At 41.2% G+C, this 27,295-nt stretch overlaps 2 protein-coding genes across 4 annotated transcripts; both read right to left on the bottom strand.

The window, feature by feature from the left end:
* Positions 1-658: 658 nt before the first annotated feature.
* Positions 659-10,558, bottom strand: adipor1a (adiponectin receptor 1a). 2 transcript variants are annotated; one of them, XM_053869028.1, is made up of 8 exons: positions 10,461-10,558; positions 9,367-9,585; positions 9,174-9,287; positions 6,075-6,246; positions 5,789-5,975; positions 4,310-4,497; positions 4,037-4,230; positions 659-1,952 (listed from the first exon to the last, which is right to left on the bottom strand). In XM_053869028.1, exons 2-8 carry the CDS (start codon positions 9,511-9,513, stop codon positions 1,824-1,826), a joined length of 1,131 nt encoding a protein of 376 aa, XP_053725003.1. In that variant the 5' UTR covers positions 9,514-9,585; positions 10,461-10,558; the 3' UTR covers positions 659-1,823. The 2 variants fall into 2 exon arrangements, with proteins under 2 accessions (XP_053725003.1, XP_053725002.1); XM_053869027.1 differs by lacking the exon at positions 10,461-10,558 and adding an exon at positions 9,898-10,002.
* A 476-nt stretch (positions 10,559-11,034) lies between these two features.
* On the bottom strand, positions 11,035-26,804 carry LOC128760519 (innate immunity activator protein-like). Of its 2 annotated transcripts, none has more exons than XM_053867975.1 (10): positions 26,573-26,804; positions 19,212-19,338; positions 17,474-17,607; positions 15,309-15,431; positions 15,002-15,233; positions 14,617-14,670; positions 14,225-14,525; positions 13,538-13,690; positions 12,734-13,388; positions 11,035-12,520 (listed from the first exon to the last, which is right to left on the bottom strand). In XM_053867975.1, exons 2-10 carry the CDS (start codon positions 19,333-19,335, stop codon positions 12,431-12,433), a joined length of 1,866 nt encoding a protein of 621 aa, XP_053723950.1. In that variant the 5' UTR covers positions 19,336-19,338; positions 26,573-26,804; the 3' UTR covers positions 11,035-12,430. The 2 variants fall into 2 exon arrangements, with proteins under 2 accessions (XP_053723950.1, XP_053723949.1); XM_053867974.1 differs by lacking the exon at positions 26,573-26,804 and adding an exon at positions 21,723-21,932 and having other exon boundaries at positions 11,036-12,520.
* Positions 26,805-27,295: the final 491 nt, after the last annotated feature.

Consider the following 27,295-nt stretch of genomic DNA (forward strand, 5'->3'; position numbering starts at 1 on the left):
TCAATTTAAATAAATGATAAATGTCTTATCAGAATTATATATATATAAAAAAGCCTCACAAAATAAGAACCTTGGAGTCTTGTTCTGGTCTATGGTTACGATACATCCTGAGATTGGTCAGATGGCAGACTTTATTTCCTCTACCAAGAGGCTATGTTATCCTCTGATCTTCCATTGAAACCTTCAGTAGATGTTTATAGATATCAACTATATAACGCATATAAATGGTGTTCCAGGACTCTTGATCCAGGTACCCAGGTAGCCAGATCATCCATGGAGGTCTCAGAGAACTTGGAGATCAGCCTGTCGAGTTGGGTCAACATCTTATCTAAATGCCATATTTTTGGGGTTCCCTCCAGGCAACTCCAGCTAGGAAGCGACCAGAGAGGTGATGGAGAATTTCAGCCTCACTCAGTGCAGCATGTCTAAACTGCCCAGGAATAGTAAAGCCATGACTCTTCTATCAAGCTTCCACACAATGGAGAAGCACTCAAAGATGGGAAGCAATAGCATCTGTGCTTTTTCAAATTTGATATTTTCAATTCTGCCAGATAATTTTGTGCTAAAATGATACTGCTCACTCTGGTTTTGAGGCCTTAAAACAGCGGACAAATCCATGAGGCAAACGCACCAGGAGACAATAAACAAACAGTTTTGTTCTTGTGGAAAAAAAATGTATTTCAATAATTTTCCAGGATAACCATTAATAAATATTTATGTCTACATTTCAGTGAAATGTATGCAGTATCACTCTCTACACAGGACAATACACAAAGTCAAGAATACACAGAGTTTTAGTCTTCGTAATAAAGCTTAAATAAGTCGATCTAGAAAACGGAGTCATAAACAGCAGTTGATACAACCTATCAATGGAGTTGTAAATTCACTGATGATTGGATTGTATGTGGCAAGGAAACAGGAAAAAAAAAATCAGCAAGTCAATGGAGCTCCCTTGTCTGTTAAGCTAGGCCATCCCATTGAAAAACATTTCCATCGGCCTAAGGCACAGAAATACTTGAAGGACATACCAATCATACAGAAGACATTGTTAACACGCATTTGAAGATTTAATGGTAGAGTTTACACTCGGGTCCTTTGAACATTTACACCTCTTTTTGCATCCGAAATGAAACACAAAAAAGAAACAAAATATTTAGACTGATCCAGATCTGTACATTGTGCAAAGGCCAGGAACGACTAGTGGGGTGCTGTAGGCCATCGGATTGTGCCCGTGATACTTTAGAGTGAATTTTAGGAGTCTTCGGATTTTTTTTCTTGTTACAATATAGAAGATTTACAAGATTTAAGTTACATTTCATTATTCAAGAGAGTGGGGCTTATTAAAAAAATCTTATTGCGGGGGGGGGGGGGGAGAGGGGTAAATCACAGCTACCGCATCACGTCTGGAACTACACTTCAGGAACTGGCCCCGCACCATTTAAAAAAGGAGAGAAGGAATGACGACCAGAGTGTCTGCTACTGCTCACCTCAGCCACCCAGCTTTGCATGTGACAGACCAAGAAGCTGTTGCGGTGTCAGTGAGCTGAAAAGACAAACTATCTAGAGTTTAAAATCCTGTCTTGAGCTTCATTAAATAAAATGTTGGACAGCGGGGAAAAGGAGTTCATGAGTCCCTAATGGTACAGTGGCCTGTTGATGCTACTTCAGTGGAGCAAATCAGAATCAAAAACACTAAAAACCCTAATACCATGTGAGCAACCGAGAAGTACAAAAAGAGCCGTATGCAGAATTCCAGCAGCATTTTTAGTGTGTGTCTGAGGGAATAATCAAGAAAAGTGAAGGGTAAGTCACAGTCGGGCTTCTCAGAGTAGAGAGTCATCTGTGCATCCTCCCTCCAGGCCGTAGCGGAACTCCTGCAGGTTGGACACGCCGTAGAAATGGATGAACGCCGCGGCAACCACCAGTACGTGGAAAATCTGATGGGAGTGAAACTGAAAGAAGGCAGAGAGAAGGCTTCAAAAACAGACATTCAGCAGTAGAACACCACTAAAAGTGGATATTTATCGAGAAGCGAAATCACCCAGAACTAATGTCAATTTGAGAGCTCTTTGTGACAAACTGCAGCAGGTCACTACTTTGGTGTAGAACATGTGCCAAACCCAAGGTTAAATCCGTCTCATACTTCCTTCAGTTGCAAGTGCTGCAGAACACAGTTGGAAAGTTCTTCACATCTCCAATGCTGTTGATTTCATGAGCGATGAGTGTGGAGATGAAAACAGACAAAATGTTGACGCAGATTGAAGGGCACAGCAGCATCGTTGCTAACAAATGTTATTAAAGCACTGGACCAGTGCAGAGAGACAGACTTGAGGGTCATCTCCACTATGCATCCGACCAGGTGTTGCACGCACAAGAGTTTAGTCTTCTGTTTGTCATCAAGAACGTCCTCCACACTGGTACAATATTGTCACCCAACTTAACTCTCAGGGCAGGTTTCTTCAATGAAATATTCCACTTTGATATCACTATTTCATAAGGTCCTATCTTGGGAAAGGATTATTTCAACATTTCCCACTACACAGTAAAGCATCACCTCCACTGCGTGCTGCCCGTGGATTCACAGGGAGTGGACGCACTGTTACTGCACGCAGAAGCAGCCTCGCTTTCTGGCACACTGTACACTATACATGAAGCTATTCATCACAGGACGAATATTCCTCTTCAGAATCTCAGTCAAATTTGCAGTCTTGCTCCCTGCCTATTGTCTAACACAGCCTCCCTCATCTCCTCAACCAGGGGCAGTATTTAAACTGTATTTACTGCAAAACAACGCCCACTAACGTTGTTCAGATTGCACTGACAAGTGTCTGCCAACTGCTGGCGCAAAATAGTAACTACATAAGACTCCATATTTATAGTTGGGCTGGTTTAAGTGGTGACACAAATGGGTTAACTTTCATGAAGCGACTGTCTTTCAGAATCCACTACGTTTAATAATTAAAATGCAACTCTTTACACTGCATGAAATTTTAAAATAGGAATTCTGCAGTCTCAAATGAAGCAGCAAATTCAAGTACATCTATCAGGGTTTCGTCTCTAGATTTCCCGAGACAGAAATCTAAAAGAAAAAAAACGCTCTCTAACCTCTGTAGGCTGCTCTGCCAGCTTTATTTAGGGGTTAAATTGAGCCGTCTGTTTGCAGTATCTCATGTCTCTTGACAGTCTACTTCAACCATGGACCTATTTGGACACATTTCCTAAATGCTATTGAAGAAATATTAGAAATAATGTGAATAACTGATAATTTTGTCACATTCTATTCTCCAAATCATGATAATAACTGTGAGTCCTTTGTCTTGTGCGATGAAAAACCTTTTCACAATTCTCTCTCCTAAAATTATCATTGCCTTATTAAAGATTTCACTAATACTTTGACCGTTTTAGAATTTGTTGATGGTCCCTAACTGACGGCAGGTTGCAGCATTGGCCGGTCCAATATCCAACCATTTTCACCACGGTGTTTCGCCGAGGCGCCAGCACAGCAGGAGACCTGCATGTGTTGATGTGAACCGAGGCAGACGACCGCGTCAGAGAACCGATGACACGCCGTCACGGTCTCATCATGTTCATGTATGCAAGTCCAATGCAGTGAGTGAGTCACCTGTTTATCACATTTATCATGATATGCAGAATTGTCACCGCGGTGATTTTATTTGGCTTTGTTGGGGCATTTTTACTGGCACCACAAGGTTAAGCCCCAATTTGAGATTTCAAACTCCAAAATAACTGGTTATATATAGGGTTTCAGCTTGGTTCAGAGTCCTGACTAAAGTTAGCCATGTGTTTTGGATGGTTAGGTTTTGGGTGAGAGGCTGGGGAAAGCATGGAAGTGAATAAAATGTCCCCACAAAGACAAAATTCATGGAAGACAAGTTAGTTTTAAGCTAGTTTTACTTCATTGTGAGAGCATTTCAATCACTGTTAAAAAGGCCCTTGAAAGTTTTCCATCCGACTAGTTTATAGAACACTTTGTTGGTATTACCTATGAGTAACATACAGGATGAAAGGTACGTACCCAAATGTCACACTTTCCAGGGAAGTAGCGCTCAGGAATTCTGGCTGCATACAGTCCAGCACCAGTGATATACATAGCCCCCATCAAGTAGAACCAACCCATCTGACCCACTGTGGTGGCCTTGACGAAGCCCTCCTCGATGGTGAAGTGCATGGTGGGAACAATGCCGCTAAGTCCCAGACCCATAAAAACACCTGAAGGTGACAAGCAGACACGCAAGACATCAGCATCACCTCAACACACACACACACGGATGAGAGCGTTGCTGAGCACCTGCTCGCGTGGGTCTGTGACGAGGTGTGGAGAAGCGGTCCCACTGGGCCACGATGATGGCTGCGATGCCCAAAACGCAAACAATGGTGAGGTAGATAAGTCGAGGCTGAGGGGAGCAGTAGAAGGAGTAGTACAACCAGGGGACAAAGGAGCCCATGATCAGGAGGGCAATGCCCGAGTAGTCAAGCCTGAGGAACCAAAGAGACCATCAATTGGTGGAAATATTGACAGCAAAAACCGGATAAAGAATATGCAAGGAAAACAACATGCATTCAAAGACTTACATCCTATACTAATAGTTTCATAAATGGAAACCAAAAATACTGGATAATAACTCAGAAAATGATACCAAAGAAAGCGTATTTCTTTGGGAGATATGAAGAGTTCAGCAGTCTCAATGTCTCAACAACACTGCACTGCACCATCTACAGTTCCCCATTTCTACTGTCCTTGCAACACTGTGCTGAGGGGTGGTGCCACAACTTAGATACTGAAGCTTATCAAACAGCTAAGTTCAAAGTAATTTATGATTTACTTTGTAAAACAGGAAGAGATTTGGTGCTTCAATTTGCCGAGACTTTCAGAAACATGGACTGACTTAAAAGGAGGCACAAAGACACCATTGTTAGGCGTCACAGTGAGGAGGAAGATTCAATAGGTATACTGTACGTACTTCAGTATTCAAGTATGTGAGAATGGGGAGTTGGGTGTACACAAGGCTATACGGGTGTATGTACACTTGTGTGTATGTCTTTATGTACGGGATATGACTGTATGTACACAGGAATATGAGAGTGTATTAAGAGTACATGTAAATTTGTAAAAACAAATACAGAAAAACTTTTTCACACAGGTTAGAAGGAAGCTGTTGTTGTAGCTCACTATTTAAGGAGAAGAAGTGGGAGTTTAGACCCAATGTTTCAAATTTCAACCCCCCATGTTTATAATGTTTCCTTCTTATTATGTACATTTTAAATAAACACCACCATCAAACAAGCTCCATCTCAAGAGTCACATCTATAATGATGAGTTGAAATGGTTGACTGCAGCATCAGTAAATTATTAAGTCAAAATTTCCCTTCCTCTCAGTCACAAGAGCCCTCTATAAATGACACCTCTCCATGCAGATCCATGTGACATGAGTAGTGACTGGCAACTTGTGACTGAAATGGTTTTAAACGACATCATCTATGGGTTTGTTTCATTTCCCGCTTCACTGAATGGATGCTGAGCCAGCAGAGGCGCACTGTGAAGTACCTTCAGAGACATGACAGAAGTTTAGTGACAGACAGCAGAAGTGACTTCACTAAAGGTCTGGCAGTCCCTGAAGCAGCAGAGTTTCTCCTGCACAGATGCTCAAGTAGAAGCGCAGACATGTTTTTAGTTGGGGGGGATAATTATGGAGCCCTGACCAGAAAATAGCCAACTAAGACCTCTAATGACTGCTGCTGCACCTGGTGACAAGAGAGTAAATCTTACTTGGAGAAGGTGCGTGACACTTTCTCAGAGTGGCAGTAGACAGTGTGAAACAGCCAGGAGAAGCTGAGGCAGAGCACAGCTCCCAAGAAGAACATCCCAAATACCACTTTCTCTTGCAGCGGAGCCATGAAATACATGTTGGGCCGCAGCATTGTTAATGTGCCCAAACAGAGGAATAAGATGAGCCCTGGAGAAGACACAGAACACTTTCATTGGTCACCTATCCCTCCAGCGTAGAGGTCAAATGAGACTATTAAACATATACAAATAAAAAGTGGTGATTTACCTAACAAATGAGTCCAAATGTTCCCCGTCTCAGTGTGGATTCTGAAAATGCTTCCGAAACAAGCTCTGAAAGACGGCATTGGAGGTCGATGTCCATGAAGGAGATAGTCATTGTCCTTAAGCCACTCAGGCAGCACATGGAAGGGGATGACCCTCCAGCGCCCTTCCCACACCTGAAAAGGTGAATCAGACAGTGAAGTGTGCAACAATTAGAAAATGTACAAATGGACCAGCAAAGAAATCGAACACCGCTGGTTAGACTTACAGCCACATATCAGCAGCCTGACGCCAAATGAGATCTAAACCTGGCTGCCACTTCCTGTTTACCAGAGTATGTACATGAATTATACATTACAAATATTTAAATGCGATTTATAGACAGCGTAACCAAAGGGTTTCGTGATAGCCACTGATGTCTGACACAGTGGTCAAAATCTGCATCTCATCTTACCTCTGACAGCAAGTATTTTGTACAGAACAATTTTGTTGCCCGTAGTTATATAGATTTTTAATTATTGATTTGAAGTGCCAAGCTAATGATCCTCACAGGGACAGGGCATGATTTCAACAGAGATTTAGCCTGACGGACATTTTAGTCTTTTACAAAACAAGGTGATGCCCTATTGTGACTCACCAAAACACTGAAATAGTTAATCTCTTGGGAGTGGCCACCTACCGCACCTATAGCCCAAGACACCTGACGGCAGCGTTGAATTTCAGCTGATGAAATATTGATGGGGACACAAGGTGACGGCAAACAGCCAGTCACTTTGACTGTTAAGCCAGGGGGTTCCAGATGGGAAAAAAATTATTTGAAAAGAAGCCTGATTGTGTTGATTGAAAGGTGGAAACAATTGCAATTGTAAGCTTTTATACATAAGATTTTTATTTGTTTTTATTTTATTTGTCAGAACTCATTCTTCTTTTACCAAATTTGACATTGGAATCCTAGTTCTTGGTAGGTAGTGAGGAGTTCAGTGTGTTTAGTCGTACACTCATTGCGCCACTGGTATTTTCATAATATCTAATCCACCACGTGACAATGGACAAGAGCAAATATAGCTAGAGAGAGATTGAATGTGTTTGCTTATTGCCGCCATAAGATGTTATTTTAATGTCATGTAATAATCTAAATCTCCTGATGAAGAGATGCTGCATCAGGACCCTATCCTGCACAATTTGGGGAATACTGATTGTGTCTTTCTGCCAGGATTACTTTTCCTCATGAAATATGTTTACTGAACAAACTCCAAGATGTGAGGTTTCAGTCCCTGTGCCCCGATCTCTCCTATGTGCTCATCAGGGAGATAACCAGTCTGCAGGCACTTGCTTCTTATGGTGAAAGCTGTCGCTATGAAGTGGACAGTTAAGATCACGTTTGGTTGTTGAAACCATAAATAAAAATGCGCCTCCTGCACTTCTGTACGCACTTTCTTGTAGATGGCAACGCATGAACAATAGGTGGGTTTCACTGGGTTTTGCCAGGATTTTTTGAAATTGTGGTGGAGTGGAACAGAACGCAGCAATTGCTCTACTTGTTTCTGTGAATCATGGATTCTGGCCTAACATGTGAATGACTTCAATCATGATGCTTCCTATTGGATTTTTACATGTTATTTGTGGCGAAATCACGTTGCGTTCATATCCACCGCCACAATGTGTGATGCACTAATTTCGATGTTTACCCTTCGATTCAATACATTTCCTCTTTAAAAAGAGAACATTGCTCTGAAGCCGTGGCAGCTATCATTTAAGATGCGGCGGTGCAACAAGCTCAGTGGCGGTTTAAGGTACCAGCGAACTGGGCATCTGCCCGGGGCGGCGTAAGTGGGGGGTGGCATGAGCCACGTAAAAATAAATAAAATCACACCAGAGGGGACAGACGCCACATTACACAGGTGCAATACACGACTGTCACGCTTTAACACTGACAGTAGGAGTGAAAAATGAACTACACATGAAAATCAGAATCTTTCCTTGGTATCGCTCCTCCATAGGGGAAGTACCTGGGGAGCCATAAGCAGTGTGGGCACTCGGAAAGTAGTGGCTTGCAGCACCGCTGGGGTGCGTAAAACTCACAAAAGAAAAAAAAAAACATTTAAGATGCAAATCCAGTTGGTTTGGAAATTAAATGTGAAATGAATTTAATTAAAAATTTAAACCAGACACAGGGTTGAATCGAAATCGTGCAGGCCTATCCACGAGCACAATTGAAAAGAAAGAGAGAGTGAAGAATCAGCTCAGACAGCTGGACACTTTTACTCTGACAGGGTTGGCTTCCATTGTTAACCCATCAACTATTTCACTCATTCAGGTTTCACCTGCAGTGATAGGTTTTAGAAGTTTTTGTGGAAATACTGTGAAGACAGCATTAGACATACGCATAAATCTTAGTCTGCATAACTTCAACTTAACAACCCAGTCGAACCAACAAGTTTGTCATTTTTCAAAACAGGATGTTCAACCTTTTCAAAGCTAGGATCATATACCTTACACTGCATTGGGATGTCCTCTTAAAACACACTCAGGGAAAATATTTAATGTGTGTAATGACAAGCTCGATTCCTTTTGTGTTTTGATTTTGTTGGAGTATAATCATTGTTGCTATTTAAAGTCTACATTGTTTGCTACTGTGCTCCTTCAGGTACTTACGATCAGGCTTTTAGTTAGAGGGGCATTCGCTTAGCGAATAGGAACAAAATTGCTTTTAAAATACTTCTCAATTATTACTTAAGCTTATCTTAAGCTTAAGCTTGGATAAATACATGAAAGAAGATCAGGGTCAGCCAAGTAACAACTGCCCAGGAGACTCCTGCATCTGAAAATGTTATTGTGACAATAGTTCAACTCTTAACGTTTGTTATTTGACTCAGATGGTTATTTCTTGTTTATTAAGTCGTTTCAGTACAAATAGATGTTTACAGCTTTTTACAAAGCAAGTTGTGAAGTCAGTCGTTGCCTCTGTGCGTTGGGAGGGGAATGGATTGGGGGCGGGTTAATGCTGTGGGTCGGGCTTTTGGACGCCCTGTTTCAAAATCCACGCTAAAAGTCCGCTCATGATACAGCAATAACTATCACCACTGTTTTGAACACCACTTACTTTGTGTACAAACTCCTCCATCTTCTCCATGGCGTGATGAGCCTGAAGTGGTAAAGTCAAGACCTCTCCCACTTCATCATCATCCTCGTCCTCATCCGCAAGCAAAGAGGCCCCCTTCAAATAGAAAAGCCTACTTTAGATGCTGCTGGAATGGATCTGACGGATCCAAAGGATCTAGTTTTTGGGTTCCTACCCCAGCATGAGAGCCTTTGGATGCTGCTTGGCGACCCTTGCCCTCCTCCAGCAGCGGTCCCAACTCCATCAGCTCCACGTCAGGGGTGTGGCAGTCCTCAGATATCCGGCAGTCTGCATCACTTGCAGACCCGTTTCGACCTGACATAAGGAGACTGCCTGATGACCCTCTCACAGCCTCTGTGATCTGCTTGAGACGGTTTGCTGATTTATTCCTGAGCTGTGGGATCAGAAGCAACATGAACACAAAGAAAGTTTAAGCCAAACAAAGTGAGGGACATCCACAACAATACACGTTCAGAGAGCTCATAGCTAAAATATAATGTCGAAGTGGACGTTTAAACATGATTTTCTGATGAAGCAAAAAAATAAAAATTCTTAAAATAAACAATGCAGACAGAAGCATACTGTAAAACACCATATAAGACGGCTTATTTCCATTTCATATTTAAACAATTCTGCATTTTTTCGAGTATTGCAGAAAGGTTAACACAAATGGAATTGGAATACATTCGGACAAACATAAATGCACCATTTCAGCGGCAAGGCACAGTGATAGGGAGATGTTCTGGAACTCTTGACGAACATGAGCGTCAAGTCCTCTGTGCCATATATAGACTGGTTTCTGGGCGCCTGAATAGTTTTCAATATTCAACTTAAAAGGAACAAAAGCGCCATTGAGTGTGAGCAGAAGGCATGGCAGTATTTAAGACAGGAGTCGGTCGGGCGACATAAGACAGACAACAAAGGCTGACAACAAAAACTACACCAAGTTGCTGGATTGCAAAACACGACAGGCAGAATACGGACGGTAGATTCGCCTTCATCCTGAACAGAACACACCGACACTATTAGGGTTTCGCGGTACAATAAACTAACTGGAGTACATAAAGTCTTCAACAGCGTGTCACGCTTTAAAGCACCATTTTCCATTTTGTTACGTAGCCTAGCACATAGCTGTCGACAGCAGTCTGCTGATGTGTTTACCAGCGATTTGACTCCGGATCTTTAGTCAACGCGACGACTCGACACGCAAAATCGGCTACAACTATCATTATTTATACAGAATAATTTCGACAAACAAGCACGGGTTACCTGACAAGGTAGCCTTCGAGCAGGAAGGTGAATTATTTATCAAAATGCGAAACACAATCCTTTCCGGAAGTGGCAATCTCTTCCGTAAACCATAATCCTAGTGCATCCTTCAGAATAAGAGTCGAAGACGTGTGCAGAAAAACAAGGTTCCAAACGGCAGGTTTCAAAATAAAGGAATATGGATAATGGAGGACAACAAACGCAAGAAAATTCAGACTTAAATCAACCTAAAAGGTTTATTAGTGTCTTAGACCGCAATATCATAATGTTCAACTGTGTTTTACTTTGCACGATTAATTATAATAAACGACATGTGACTTCATTGTGTGAATTATTTATACTGGAAAATGTATGCGTTCTTGAGACAGCAAGACAAATATAAAGTATATATTATCAGGTGGTTGATTGATAGCTTAACAAATGAGATGGTACAGCACAGAAGTTACATATTTAGTTATGGAGAAGGGCGGAGACCTACTTACCTCATTGGAGACACATTTCAAAAATAAAAATGGATAAGTTGAAAAAAACATGAATTAAATTCATAGCAGAATTTGAAGCCCAAAGGAAACTATTTTGAGGTTTGTTTTGCATCACATTTCACAGATCAATTCTCATATTCACTCATATAACACAGATTCTAAATGATACATATACACCACATATTTCAAATTAAGACAAAAATACAATCTAAAAAGTGAAGAACAGACACGTTATGCAAATATGACTCTTTATTTACTTAGACAGGAAAAAAATTTAGATTGTTGGGCAATATATAAAAATAAGATATATAGCACTGTCAATGACAAAATATATAAATAAAAACAGCATAAATTCACACACTGTAACATGACTGTGGTCTTAATACATAACAGAAGGCGGGCTGTATAAACTTAAAAAGTCCATGTCTTTCAAGCCTTGACTTCATTAGAATCAGATCAAAGAACCCATTTTAAACACCGTTTGTTTGAATCAGTCCCATTTCAACTTTAAATGTAGTTACCAGATAATATTTAGACTGTCATTTTTGATTTTTGGATTAATAAAGTACAGTCTGTCTGTCCACAATAGCGTGAGTAGAACACACCGTTATTCACGAGCTCAGCAGGGAATAAGCAGCAGAAAATGACGGACGTACATTTGAAAGGGTTTCAGGAGCGACAAGGACTTTGATTCGAGGACAAAACATTGGCAGTGTTGAATGCAGTTGGATACAGCACACCATTTGGTTTCAACCATCCACAACACAATTCAGGACATCTGAAGTGAAACATTAGCTGCCGGGCATCAATACTCATGCTACTGAAAATCTTATGCAAGTAAGTCAATATCTAGTTTTAACTAGTTTAGTCTTGTATTTCAAGTTGACTGACATGTACATTTTCATGTATAAAAACTAAACATAAAAAGTCAATGATTAAAAAGACAAAGTGATAAATATTTTTTATGAATCTCATACACATACAGACCCTAAAGTAAAAGATATCTAGGTAATTTACATGATTACAAAACTGGTGACTCACTTCCTTCATACAAGTCATTTTGTAAAGGGATGTGATTATCATATCATTTCAATGCTGCCTCATCTGCAAACAATCGTGAAAATCGTGCTTGAGCAAGTATTCATGGTGAGGAGAAACCAGAGCATGTGGTTGACTTAAATATAATGTAGTGGTTATGTTCAGATGTGCAACACAATAAAACAAGTTGACTTGTTATTTCACAAAGAAGCACATGTTTCAATACTGTGGACTAGAGTAGATTTACATTGATTCAACTCCTTACAAGGCCACCTGACTGGGCACTGGTTGATCAACAGGCCAACCAGCAACTCTTGCAGTCCTTGAGTAAGAATCCAGGCCTTGACTGTTTTCGGCAGCATTGGAACAGTGTAGCTTTTCCTTCTGTTATGGAATGTTTCTCAGTGTCAAGCCTGTCACTCAACGAATACACTTCGGAGTCGGTCAGAGTTACACCTGACTCACATAGTGGGTGCCATCATCACCAACCCAGTGCCTCTGACAATCATCGCCAGCCATTTGAGCCCTCCTTTGGATGACCTATGAGTAAGATATAAAGCATATTAGATGCATTTCTAGTAGTCAGAGAACCACTACAGGAAATATTTCATGCTTGTTTCAGTGTTATACACAACCGATGAGGAAACTACTTGAACTTGTGGCCAGGCTTCAGTGTGTTACAGCCACTATAATAATCGGCCAGAATCTAAAGCATATTTCATATGTAATATAAACAGTAAATGATGCACCCACCTGATCCTGGTAGTCTCGAAAGGCCATGTTTTTGATACGCACTGCTCCCTGCCTGTCGAGCGACCGGGACCTGGGGGACTTGAACTGACTACGTCTGTGCCACGATTTGAGATGTTCGTTCACAATCTGTCGAGGAAGAACGCTGGAGTGACAGCGAGGATGCTCAAGTGCCGTGGACGGAGAGAGCCGAACATCTGGTAGCAGCCTCTGCGGGGAGGCAGGAGCCTCATTGAACCGGTAGTCATATCTGTTAAAAGGGCAGGCAGCATAATAACTCGGGTGGACATCCGCCTCTGTGCCGTAGATGGCCTCATCGTTGTAGTAGGCCATGTGCGTTCCCATGCTGGGCTGTTTTCTGGGACTGTTGTAATATCCAGAGCCTGGGAAGACTTGAGGTCGGTAGTTGCTGATTGGACTACAATGTGGGAGTGGAGATAGGTACTGTTTAGGCAGGTTGTGGGGCAGTTCCTGACATGGAGAGCTGTTGTAAGAGGCGAAGGAGTGCTCTGAGCCGCTCTCTTCGGAGCTCGCGTGGCTTCTGTATTTCATATTCTGCGGCGTCGTCTCAGGGACAGTTATGGTCAGACGCCTCCTCGCACTTCTGCTGCGGCCTCGCTCCCTCTCTTGCCCAAATGAAGAGTCAGGGCCTGACAACCTTCAAAAACAGAAGAACAATATATATTAAAAAACAAATCATTCTGTGTGAACTCGCACCGATATACAACAGCACAGAAGAAACAGAATATGTTAGAACAAACTCCATGCTTCACAGCCGTTCACTCTCTCGAGGCCCTGTTGCTGTACCTGAGGGAGAGCTGCCTGTGAACACGCATCTCAGGTGTGGACGGCGTGCTGTTGGACTGGGTGCGGCAGAGTCTTAGGTGGGAAAGTTGTTGAGGAAGAGCAGCATTTGCCAGACAATCCTCTAACGATGGCAGTGTTTCAGTCTTGGATTGACTGTTGAGAGCCCAAAAACATTGAGGAAAAAAAGAAAGGTAAAAAATAATTCGAATCATATAACATAACTTAAATAAAACTAAGAAATAAAATTATTTTAATCCCACAGGTCTGAATCACCAATGTTTTGTAATTCCTGTTATAGCGCGTGTAGTACCACTCAGGCGCAATAGATGGCAGTGTCTTAGAAGCAGAACGAATGACGTAAACTGATGCGCTTAGAAGGATTAAGGACCCTCTGCGAAACTGTGACCATAATAAAGGTTCTAAAACAGCAGCAAATTTCGTTTCCGGACGTTGATTAAAACTCCGACATCAAGGAATATAATTATATTTCACATTCAAGATAAGATGAGTCATTAGCAACTACAAAAATCAACTACAATATCTTGTATTTTAAGTGGTGCTACCTATGTTTTTAGCAATCTATGATGTTCATCATAAGATGACTACCTTGTTAAAACCAACCAAAAGCCTTCTCATGCGTCTCAAGTGACCTGCTGAAAAACAAGAAGTGATGGATCTTTCGCTGACCTGGTTTTGCTAGATGAACGTGACTTTCTGCTTTTCTGGAATGGCTGGTCCAGACTTGACTCTGTCCAGGGTGAGTGCTCAATGGGAGGAGCGTCGTATACTGGGCTTGAGGAGAAACTCAGCGGAGAGTCCAGGTTGAGATGTGGCGACTGCGTCGGTGTGAGCCTCAGGTTCTGAGCCACCGCGATCGGGGACTGGTATGAGAGGTCTCTGCTGGGCTCTGAGGAGACCGTGAGGTTCTGCTCAGCCTCTGCAGGAAACAGAAGTCCAGAAGATGGCTGTGATGACTGGCTGGCCACTTCTAGATGAAGTTAAAAGGAATAGATGACAAAGTGTTAGCTAACATGAGATTTCAACAGATGTGAGTAATCTGAGACACGCTTAAGCTTTACCTTCATCTTGAACTGCAGAATCAGAGAGAGAGCTGTCATCTGACGTTCCCAGGTCTGGAAGCAAACAAACAGCAACAATCAGGATTTTGTGCTTTCTCATTGTACACATACTACGCAAAACTGCATTAACATTACAACCACCCAAGAACAGAACAAGCAGAGAGTGCTGGACATAGTCCTGCTTGGGTCAAGTGAGGAAAACAAAGAAAGCACCAAGCATTTCAACCATCAAGTTAAGACTTGGTTTGGTGTTCCTCTTATGGACTTTTTGGGTTCTGATTCACCAGTCTCTGACAAATACATTTCATCACAGTTATGTAACCTGAGTGGAATCCAACAAACATCAGTCAGCTAAAATTGACAGGTCCGGCCCATCTCATCTCACCTTGTTGCGCAATATTAAAAGCAGGGAGCGGTGAGGTTCTGCCGTGCTCCAACCGCAGATGGAAAGCAGACTCTTGTAGCTGCTTGAGCTTCTTCTCCTCTCTCTTGCACTGCTGGAGCCTACTCCTCCTTATAGCCTTGCTCAGGTGCTCCTCCTGGCAGAGCTTTCGGGCTGCCTCATAAATCTTTGTCTGGAGCGCCAACTCAGCATCTATTAAACTGAGTTCTGATTCCTGCAAAAACAAAAAAAAAATCAGACTCTGACACTCAAATGGTGTGTCCAGCATTCGAGAGATTGCTGGCCGTACCTCGCCGCCTCTTGGGATGCTCAGCGTGTCCAGTTTAAACGCTGCACCGATGCGTCTGCGGATCTGTGGAGGCTTCTCTCCAGGCAGCAGAGGATAATCTTCTGATAGTTGGCCAGTCAACTCCTGTAGAGGACATCAACGTTTTCATTGGCTCGCTAGCCATCACCCCCCCTTTGTACCAGAACAAGAGTCAAACAGACATAATGTGGCTGATAAACTGTGTGGGAAACTGCACAGGCGTAAGCTACTCTGGAAGCCAGAGCTCGCTCGCTACACAGACTGAGCTACCCGTAGCTCTGTCTCAGTCAGCAAGAGCTCAACCCTCTGTTAACATGGAGTGAGGGGCACTGGTGTCATTCGTCGTGCCATGTTGACACTGTCCTTTGTATAAAGCCGGCTTCGTTTTAAGCGTCAGAACCTCACAGGAGCAGACACATTCCGAGTCACAACAGCAGTGATAGGTGCTTGTTGATGTTCGAATGATTTGGAAGTGGAGACGTGAATAAGAACTATCACTCACACTTAAATGGATTCATTCAACACGCAGAAACTAAAGAGGCAACAGAAGGAGAAATCAAGTATTGAAGTTTTAAATTTGAAAGGAGAGACTCTTTGAAGAATTTCATGAAAAGCTTAAAGTGTGAACTCAATGCGGATTTGAAGTCTTGATATCAAATTAAGCCTGAGCTGTAGAACTTGAACAAACTGTAGATGACGAAGACTAACAAGTCCTACAGTTATTCAAAAGTTACAATTAGTTATTCAAAAAGTTACTTTTGAAGGAATTTAAAATGCTTGACTATTGTTGACGTATTGTGAGATACGGTGTTATAAAGAAAAATGTCTTTATATTCACCCCTCAATAAATTTTAAGTTTATTTCTATTTAATTTGTATGTATTTTAGTGGTTTATAATTGTAAAAAAAACCACTATTTGGCAATGAAATAATTAAGAGTTTAAGAGTCCAGGATTTCCACAAATGAAAACAAAAAATAACCTAGAATTAAGAAAAAAATAAAACAGATTTTATAGGGCTCGCTCACTCATTGATAACAACATATTGGTTCGCCTGACCAACACAAATCTTTCAAAGCCAACACCAAATTTAAGTTGCTGCTGGATCATCTCCTCGGCACTGAAGACAGCAGCTCACTTTTCTATTCAATCTAACGTACTACGTAAATGAATAACGTGACATTTGATGTTCGGATCGTAAATAAAGTTCTCCCATTCAACCTTGTTTAATTAATTGGAAAACAATTACAGGAAATTTTAAGATGTAATTACATGAGTAGAGCGTCAGTAGCCTGATGAACATTTGAATTCAAGTAAACAAGACACTAGCGGTATTAGTCAATAATTAAGTGTTGACTGTCACGGACATTGGAATGGCCTTAGCCTAATAAATACATGTTGATAAATTCGTGAGGGTCAAATGCTGCTTGGAATGCCTGAATATTTGGGCCTTAATTCCCAGAGCTTCTTCCTCATAGTTCAGAGCAGTTGTGAAACAACGTTCTTCACATTATCTTCTTATCTTCTTACAAGTTGAGGCCTATAGGTTCAAGAGATCAGTTGCACAAGTCTGCTTTCCCACATATTTGCTTCGCACATTCTTCGGGTCTCAGTTTCAAGAATTGATCGTGAAATCCAGGTCATTGACTCTTCTAGATTTCTATCATAGGAGAGTCAGAAAAAAGTCCAGACTGAGTCATGGTGATCCAGCCGTATTTGCTGACGAGTGTGACCACTCACACTCTGGAGCTTCTGTCATAAAGAGGTGGCGCATTAGTTTACCCAAGCATGTCCCGACAGGATTCGCCCAGCCCGAGTGTCAACACGAAAGAATGATCAGTACTGGGATTTTACCCCGGAGCACCGTCCGACGTGACAGTTTCTTCCTTTGCGTCTCCAGTTTCGTAATACTCAACCCGTTTTTTTTACGTATCAATTTGTCAATAAGTCTCCTTCAATTTACATACATCAATTAATACTAAAGTTACCAGCTCAACTCATTACATATTTGTAAATCTACATTTTAAATCTACATTCTCTACCTAACTCTATACTCGAACTCTAGTCAACGGCCAGTTGTCACATCTGCACCCAGAGTTATTCAACTTTCCAGTACAACAGCGTTATCATCTAAGGTCGGAGCACTCACGGCCTCTCGGATGCAGAGCTTCTTCAGTTCCAGGATGCAGATCTCCAGTCGGTCCTGGAGGGATTGGTGTTTCAGTTTCATGGCTCTAGTGTGTGTGGCCACGTCCTTCGTGTGGGATGTCGGGCTGTCGGAGCCTGAGTCACACAAGCAGAAGAAATAAAGGAGGTTAATCTGAGATTATATGATGTATAATCACCGCACATTAAAATTTACCAAATTCCCAAAGAATTAAGCAAGTACGGAATTATCTTTGGAAGTTAAAAAGGAAACACAGCGGAGGGGTATTTTAAACGATAAGATTCGCTGGGTTTATGAGAAAATCTTTCGAATCAGACACGCCTAAATTGAAGCAAATCTTCTGCTATTTTACAGTAAGAAAAAAAAAGTTGTTATTCATGACGATTTAGCAATTTTGGCGAGGATTTTTTGTGTCAAATATTTACAGAAAATCAGTTTTCCTAGTTTATTAAATGTAGACAAAGTATGTTTGCTATCGTAGCGCTATGATAACATGCCTTTTATGTCGGAGAAAAGCTGCTTATAAAGTGCAGTATTTTAATATTAAAGTTGGTCAGGTACCATTAGTACTAAAATACACAATACTGCTTCAAGATCATAGTGAAACTACAAACGTGTGTCAGATTAGAAGCACAATTAACAGAGCGTGAGTTTTTGGCCAGTGTAGTCTGTTGCCTTGGAGACTAATGACATCAGGATTAGTGTGGGAGCGGCTTGGGGCAAAACGCATTGAGCAGTGCATACCATCAGAGATTATTAACAGGATCCCTGCAGGTACTGACAACAGTTGAGGTGTGACAAGCGCGATGTGTGGCAGCACAACAATGGAGCGGAGTGACAATCTCCTCTTTATTGTACGTGGATATGGCCCCTTTGTGACATGCAGACACCACATAGATTCATGAAGGTGTGAGGAATGTAGAGGCGGCCAGAGCTAGTCAGCTGACACTACAGGACGTAGCACAACAAGTCAGCTCTCCTCAACCCTGTGCCAACCGCGCAGCATGGATCGACAAAACACAGCAGATTTAATTTGGCATTAACTGATCTATGGCGTGAACAGATTATTTCAAGACAGGGTGCTGCAACGTGAACTCAAGCAGCCAATATATTAATTTGTAAACTACATCGGCAACACCATACCCTCCCAAGTTATAAGACTGGAGGTAAGAAACTAAGATTCATTCACTTCCTGCTCACACACTGAAGCATTGCACAATTCCCAGGTTACACAAACAAAAAAACACTTGTGAAAGAGCAGGAACCATTCACAACATGCACCTGGGAAGGACAACAAAGCAATGGAGTGTGACATCTTTAAAGAGAGAGACAATTACTTGAGGCTTTTAAACCAAAATTTAGAAACATGATAAATATTTAAGATACACACAGAGTTCATTAGAGTCCCTTTCAAGACTTTTGTGTACAAAAGAAAGCTAGAATAGGAAGTGACTATGAGGTGACAGGAAGTGTCGTAATGTCCATCTTCTGTCAGTAAATTAGATCATAAGTTTGGTCGGCTATTTAAAACCTACTTCACCACACCACCAGATGATTTAAAGCCTCGTGAAACATGTGACCTCTTCACTTCCTCTTTTTCAAAGTAGCAGTCAATGCAACGCTACGCCGGAAAACTTTCATTCGGAGCGCAGGAAGATGCTCGAGTGGGCATCACCAAGCACGGACACAACACAGAGAAACTGAATTGACAATATCTTACCCGAGTGCAGGATAATCCCACTGTCTGTGTCACTGGTCTCACCGTTTCCATCCATAGCAACCAGATGATTACGTCTCTGGTGCTGGTCGTCAGTTAAGGCGGAACTGACCGTTGACAAGATCATCACCTGACAAGACAAGATTGTTTAAGTTAAAGTTTATGACACTTTTACACCATAATTCAGTGCTCCAGTGATGACATTTAGTTCGTGACATTCGGTTTAGTTTTATCCTTCAGTAGTTTGTTTTTAATGTTTTATCTGAGTTCAAACAGACAGTTCATTAACAAGCTAGCCACTAAATAAAACCATAACAACATAACGGACCACAGTACGTTGAGTTTTCCTGAAACTGTTATGAGCTACTTTTCAGATGATTCAAGGGGTGACTTTGACCCTCCAGTCAACTGTAGTCATCGTCTCTCTATCTCCCTAACGCACACAAGTTGTTAGTAATACTGTTTCCTGTGCCTGCTTGTTTATGAGCCTGTGATGTCATGTGACGACATTATCTCGGTCTGTCTGATAAGAAACTGGGTGCGACTGGGCAGCTGTGACACGACATACCGAGAGCTGCTGGTTAGATTATTTACTTGAGGAATGTGGCGATGGTTGCATTCCAACATATTGGGGGAAGTTTGCTTAAGGTAGGAGCAGAGCTCACTGCGACATTGAAACCAATTCAGGACATCCACGAGGTGCTTCATCAATGTGAGGCAGCGTCTTGTTTGTCTGAGCGCAGCATGACATCGATTTACCCTCCTGATCATGACGACGAGATGACGAATTCTAATTGCTGATTGTAGGACAGGGAGAGTCTATGCACTTCCAAACACCAGCACTTTGTCAGAAAAAGTGCATCACTTACACCAGACATGAGTGATGAAGAGTTTAGCAACATGTAAATAATCACTAGGGTTGCATGTCTGAAAGAGACTAAAACCTGTAAAGTCATGTTTTGGAGAACAAGCCACAAGCACTGAGCAGATGTTAGATCCGTCTAGATAACAAAGCTGCACTGCATTACTTCCCTTCCAACTATAGTAGTCCACATTGTATCTTAAAGAAAACTATTTCTTGTTTACACAGATTCAGCCCAATTACATAATGAATACAAAACTTGCGAGGATCACAACAATGGATCAACAGTGCCACTCATTTTATGGTGCACTCTTTCACACGAAAGACAAAAAGAGTTCCCACGAAACTGCAGGGAAAAGCACTAACCACAATTATTCAAAAACGCTCATTGTAAGAACTTTAAAGCTGCCAGCAATAGTGCTGTTCTCTCTCTATCCCACAGGCAATTAGCTCCATTAATTTACTGGAATCACAGACCTATGTATGAGGTTGTAAATTTGAGAATTAACATTTTAAATCTGAGACATAGACCAACATATACTTCCGGTAATATCCCCATTGCTTATTTAAGCGAATCATCTGAGTTAAACAAAGAAAAACAAATTCAGACCGCAGCGCAAAAATACAGAAATGGCATCCACCGAGACCAAAGTTTACTGAACACAACCCCTTGTTTGCTTAGACCGATACATAAACATGTTATGACGCCAATCTACACCAATTTTTCACGATCCATCTAAAACAGTCCGTTATAAATGACATCTAATTGTAGTACATTGTGAATGTTTTTCTTTTTCAGGACCTCTTGACATTAGACAACCGAGTTTCTCTACAATGCTCTGAGCTGCTGTACTCTCACTTAATCCCAGTCCTCCCTTAATCTCTAAACCATTTACTGCTGGGTGAGAGGGGAAAACAAACATAAGACCCAATATTCAGATGGACTATCAAGCATGTTGGAATTTAATCATTCTAAGTTAATAATGGAGAAGCTACCCCTCTCTTAAATACAAAGACATAACAAAAAACACAAGAGATTCATTTGATATTACGGTCCAGACCAGGATCATTTACTTCATGGCTCTACACTGACAGTATAGCATGCACTGGTGACAATAAAGTCTGTGCTGTGCTGTGCTGCACAGGGCATCAACAACCATGAGGCGGATGTGACTTGCATCCAGAGAGAACACCTCATTTGAGTCATGCAGTACAGTCAGTCATGTACAAAGAAGAGAAGTTACTGGTACAGTTGTGACATCGTAGCAGAAGATGAAACAAACGTATAAAGTATAACTTCCTCTACTGAGCTGTCACGGACCAAACTCCACTTTCTTGTCCGAGGCACGTGGATTACAGCAAGCCGGCCACAGCAGCTATAGTCAGCAATGTTCAGATAATACTGGAGTACATCTGTTCATTTTTGACTTTAAAACAATGAGTGAACAAGTTCCAGCAAATGTCTCCGGTTCACAAATGTCTCTAGTTTCTGTGATCAAAAAAATATGTTGTACAAACCACTGTATTTTTAACATTACACAAGGAAATATTGTAATATCAAGACTCCAAAACCAGATAACTGAAATACAATTTTTACATATTCAAAACCATAAATTGAAAAAAATCAGAGGAACTGTGAAAGAACTACTTACTTTACTAAATGTCTTCAAGAAATCTGAAAGGTATCATCCAAAACTCAAGCTTTGCCTGTGATGTGACTGGAGCGGCGGAGAGTGTGGCTAAGAATGACAGACTCGCCCACTTGGGGAGCGTTGACTGCTGGAAGGGAGTGGCCACATTCTCTCAGTCAGAGGACTGAACAGTGGGGATCATATAACTGGACCGTCCCTGCTGAGTTTGAAACTGTGTCGACAACAATGAGTAAGGCAAGATCACCCCTTCAGTGGCCATCTCAAAGTCATTAATCAGAATAAAAGCTACTCATAATAACAAAGCACTCTTTATAGTCACCTTTTTTATATCACTTTGTTGCTTTCCCAGCATGCAATTTTCTTTTGGTTATCTTGATAAGCTCAGCTAGGTAATATATAGTCATTAAAAGAAGAGTTCATTCACAGATACTGCCATCTGTTGGCTCTTTAAGGAACAGTCAATCAAACCCAACTTGGGTCTTGTTCCTTTGACAAATCATTTGCCATGCACTTTTTGTTGCCCAAAACTTTAAGTTAATGGACAATAAAGGCAATTCAAAGATTGATGTGATGAAGTTGAAACATACAGTATCAGCTCAGGGAAACTGGGGGGAGCGTGTATGTTCTCATCACAGCTGTGACACAACACGGTTTCCACTATGGTAAAAGCATATTGAAACTTCAGCATTGCCTCAATTTTGGCAAGGTTGGTGAGGAGATTCTAGGGTCTGTTATGAGCCTGAACTTACATGCATGCAACCAGGTGGCACCTTATCCTTTCTAGATCACAGTATCCAGTTGATGGTTGGTGATGATGTGAGTTACACTGCTTGTTCATAGTGTTAGCAAATGTTATTCATATATCTTTCAATCTCTATGCATCTTATCTCCGGGTACAAAATGACAGTTGAAAGCTTTCGTGATTATGTTTAAGCATGGCATTCAACTTGGGTGAAACGTTTATGTTCACTCCTGTTTCTGGCCACATGTTGTCCACTACTTCCTGGAAAGGGTGCTACACCTTTGGGCTGCCAAGACTGATTGATGTGTTGCGATGACATTGGCAAAAAAAAAGGTAATTCTCTGACAGCATAATCTCATCAGTTAGGATAATGAGGCGGAAGGTGGAAGGAGCAAAATCCAGATAAAAAACACCCAATTATTGTTATGTGTGTGGCCTCCTCATGGAGCTTATTGTTGCTATTGTTTCCGTAGTCCAGCGTGTAAATAAGGAAATTCTGCTGTAATTGGAATCGGCACCTTAATCGAGACAAAAACTGAACAGAAAAACAGTCACTACTTGACACCTGGGAACCAGGATGAGTTGGAACTATAATAATGACACTTAAAATGTTTGCAATTTTAGCAATATCATCTGCAGCAACCTGGCCTCCACAGATCCCTCCACAATCCTCCACAGCTTCATGGAAGACAGACACACACGCGGGTGGGATAGTGGGCTTGATTTACTGAGGCCTTGTGGTAACACCTGGTCTGGTAACAGCATGACTCGCATTCATTCACAATCTCAATATTCATTTAGGCTTTCTTGGAATGTCGGTGACCAGACACTCTAGAACAAAGTCAAGCAATTTGCAGACCCTCAAAAGCAGAGATCAAATGACACGGCACCGAGGAAGCAGGAGCACTGAAATATTTGGTTCAGGCTCCTCTGAATTTAGATTTCAGTGTGGGAACAGCACGACTACCATATGTGGACTACAAAAAAACAGGTTTTCAAAGCTTGTGAGTGTACAAGCTAATACTAACTAGGTAAATACAATGCAAGTATGATTTGATTTACATAGATCTACAGAATCCTTTTGTTAAAGCCAAACAGGAAATACATTGACGATTATCATTTACAATAACATTCCTTGATTAACTTTCTAAAATGATGGACTAGATCATACAGCATGGGGAGGAAACGATGAACGGAAGATCAACAGCTACACGGCACAACCAACCAAAAGTAGAACTGAGTGTAAACACATTGCAACTGTTATCACGCTCCTGGACAAATGATCAGATATCTTTTCAATATTCTAATGTGGGAAACATAATGAATATCTGAATGTTCTCTGAGCAGTAAACCTGGATATAAAGGATTTAATTTATCTCCATCATTATGTATGATACACAGACACAATTTAATAAGTTTACCCAAGAACCCAAAAAGAGAAAAAAAGAGAGGAGATTTTGTTGGACGTCCAGGTCCCAGTCTACAAATAGCAGTTCACTACAACATTTATTTACACTTGGATCAGACTGCTAGCTAGAGGGGTACCTTACGTATAGTGAAAAACATGACAAATTGGACGGCGTTTGCCAATGAAATGCCATCATACTGGTTTCCATGAAAAGGGTGTTTCTCCACGGTAACTTTCCTGACCTGGAGGATCAGATCGCCATTACCATATTTGTTTTTTTGGCTGAAATCTCACAGTTGTGGACGGGACACTGAGACGCCCTCTCTCAAAATACTAGCTAAAAGCTTGATCAAGGATTCCTCATTGTTAAACAGGATGAAAACCAAATGCACTACCACATAAATGCGCTCCAAATTGAGGACATATAAAGAATGACTACTATGATAGAGGAGATAATGAATGGCCTGGAAACTCCCCAAAAGTAAAAAAGAATGATGATGATGAATCCTGTTAAACTGACTGTTGAAACAAGTTGACAGCCATGTATTTATTGATCTTTTGCCAAGTTTCATGTTTTTTGAAAGCAAACTTGGATGTTGCAAGAGTGTCCTTTATCAGAGGGTTATTTACCTTTTAGCATTTCTCCATTAAAATCTGCCCAGAAAGGCTCTCCGTCTTAGATTATTTTAGTCTATTTTTCCTTTTCCTTTCCAGAAATGGTTTGGTTGATGGAACCAGAAACTCTAAAAAAAAATTTTAAATACTTTTTATAACATTATTTTATAACATCATCCCTAGAATATGGTTGAGACAAGTTCTGGGATTACACATCTTAACCAAAAACGGATTTGAATATGGCCTTGGTAGTTGTGAGGAAAAGAAGGTTAAACTCATAAGCAATATTAATTATAGCTTTGCTCTTTTAAATTGGACCAGATTCAAACACATAAAATCAATAAGCTGCATCACTTGAGCCCAATGACATTGCTCTTTTCTTTGCTAAGGAAACAGATTTTTGATTTGACTGGTTTGGGACCACACAAAATCCAAAAGTATCCAACATCTTGTACCTTGAAATCACACTCCAGTAAAACAGAATGAGACATATTATTATCATCATAATTTTTAACACCAAGTTATTTAGAGCTCAAACCGACCCTATTAGAAAACTGGCTGTCCCCCTGCCAGTCACCACAACTGTTTAGCGCCAGCTAGCTAATCCAACTCATTCTTTGTAAAGCCAAGTCAGCAGCTAAGCTACTTGCCTTTGACAACACTGGGCCAGTGTTGTCAGAGTTACCAGTTAACACACATCATGAGTGGTGTTTAAAAATCCAAAAGCCCCACTGAGACAGAGGCCAGTCTTTGTTGAAGCACCATAGCAGCTGGCCAAACAAATTCTTCAGATATCCCACAGTCATTTAATAAGTGTGCATCTAGACAAGTGGTGCCAATGTGAAGAGCCACCAGCTGCCAGGGGGCAAATCTACAAACAAAACAAACTGATCTCTATGTCTTCATTTTAGTTCAGTGTCCGATGAACAGAACTATATAGCTAAACCAGACAAAACAGTCCATTAAGTACGCAACAAAACGTTTTCTAGCCATTGACTAAGAATGGAAGATTAAATACAGCCAAGTGTCTCACTCCAACACTCATTCTGTCCAGCCAAGCCCTGTGGTGCCTGCAGCCTTTAATTGAGCATCATAAACATGGGAAATGAGAAGCCTTTATACTAATGGTGCATGGGTTAAGAGGTGGCGTGTCTGCTTTGAAATCACATGCTGCATTCTCAGATGAAAAGTCGGGCTTTCATCTATTGGAATGGTGGCACATTCACACACACACACAGGGTAAACTACATTTATTGAGTAGAACATCTATTGTGCTATTTCCCTCACCTTAAATGTCCACCAAGATAGAACTGTACATTCAGGATCATATTTAATTTAAAACAGATCCTATGTCTATGTGTAAATCTGGATGGTTTGCTAATATTACGAGTAGCTTGCATTTAAACTATTGTCCCGGAATTTCAAGGTTCACAGTCCTGCTGGCAGGTCGCCTGTTGAAGGGGGGGGGGTTGTTGCATAGGTCAAACCACTATGGTCTTATTGCCTCCAGGTCGGTGTAGAGGAATGTGCAGCCTGAGGTAATATTTAAATTCACAAACACATTGCAAATGACCACAAAACTACAATAGATTGGCTTGCAACTTCTTGACACTAAAGGTTTCATCAAATTCCTGAAGGATCATGACAGTTGTTATGCTATTTAGAGGCCAGGATATGCAAAAGAACCTCAGCAACCACTCACATTTCCACTGAGTTTGTCATCGGATGAGTGATTTCCTATCAAGAGGATATTACACGCCTGGATATGATGACTGACAAACAAAAATAAAACCTCAAAATTCAGCTTACAACAAAATGCCACAGGTTAAATTTGGTGGACAGGATAGCAGCGCTTAACAATAACTACTTAAGCTGCAAAAAAGATGCTGAATGCAATATTTTGTTGAAGTGAATGGGCCTCGGATTACAAACATTTAACGCGAAATTTCACTGCACATTCCCCATCTGCATTAACTGCCAAATGCGTTGTTATCCTCAAGCGATTTAGCGTGTTACATAATGCATCATGCACAATCAAATGCCTGTAAATGACAGTTACAGTAGCAAAACAAGTAGCGATCCTACCTTGGAAGCTAAGGCTGGGGAGCTAGCGTCGTGCCTACTCTGACTCCATGCTATCTGCGCTCCATCGCCTCGAATTCTCCAGATTTGAGCGGAGAGGGAAAGTTACTTAAACTGCAGCGATCAAATTACAAAAGCTACGAACTACCAGTCGAAGCTGACGTGTCGATATAATTCATTACAATAGAACCGAGAATGCATTAGCGGCGACAAACTTTCCAAGTGCACAACTTTTGCTGGGAAGGCTTACTGGAGTGCAGAAGCGGTGTGGTGCGTTTGTGTTCCATCGGGAATCTGAAACAACGAAAACATCCGTTACTTTGTTAGATTTTCTTATCATGTATCCAAAACATTTTCTTTTCTGCTGACTTCACCTATACAGATTTCTACATTAAATATACTTTAGTCACTCTTCAAATGGCCACGCTAGTGGAGTTTTTGTCATGGCTACAATTCGCTCAAATGCTCCTGAATGCATCATCATTTCAGATTTATCAGCAAAATCACGCCATATTGGTTCAGGATGCGCAAAGTGCCAGGATTGTTTACGACTGTAAATTTGTTTTATTGGAGCGAGGTTTTTCTTCTTCTACTCCCAAATCCACATAAATCTCCACCAAAACGTTTAAAGTGGGTTTGTCTTCCGGTCACTAGAGGTCAGCAGTATGTCACAATTAGAAAAGTGGAAGAACGTGGATAGTTTTCTGTGGCGTGTCGAACGTTACA

Source organism: Synchiropus splendidus, chromosome 6, assembly GCF_027744825.2.
Source record: "Synchiropus splendidus isolate RoL2022-P1 chromosome 6, RoL_Sspl_1.0, whole genome shotgun sequence".
Classification (NCBI taxonomy): Eukaryota; Metazoa; Chordata; class Actinopteri; order Syngnathiformes; family Callionymidae; genus Synchiropus; species Synchiropus splendidus.

Coding starts and splice junctions, on each gene's coding strand:
- adipor1a (XM_053869027.1), bottom strand. Junction 9,288..9,366: donor CCAAAGGCTCTCATGCTGGG/GTAGGAACCCAA, acceptor TTCTATTTGAAG/GGGGCCTCTTTGCTTGCGGA. Junction 1,953..4,036: donor CTGGAAAGTGTGACATTTGG/GTACGTACCTTT, acceptor GCCTTCTTTCAG/TTTCACTCCCATCAGATTTT.
- LOC128760519 (XM_053867975.1), bottom strand. CDS start 19,335: ATGATCTTGTCAACGGTCAGTTCCGCCTTAACTGACGACCAGCACCAG. Junction 15,234..15,308: donor GCATCCCAAGAGGCGGCGAG/GTACGGCCAGCA, acceptor TTGTTTTTGCAG/GAATCAGAACTCAGTTTAAT. Junction 12,521..12,733: donor TTCGAGACTACCAGGATCAG/GTGGGTGCATCA, acceptor TCTTACTCATAG/GTCATCCAAAGGAGGGCTCA.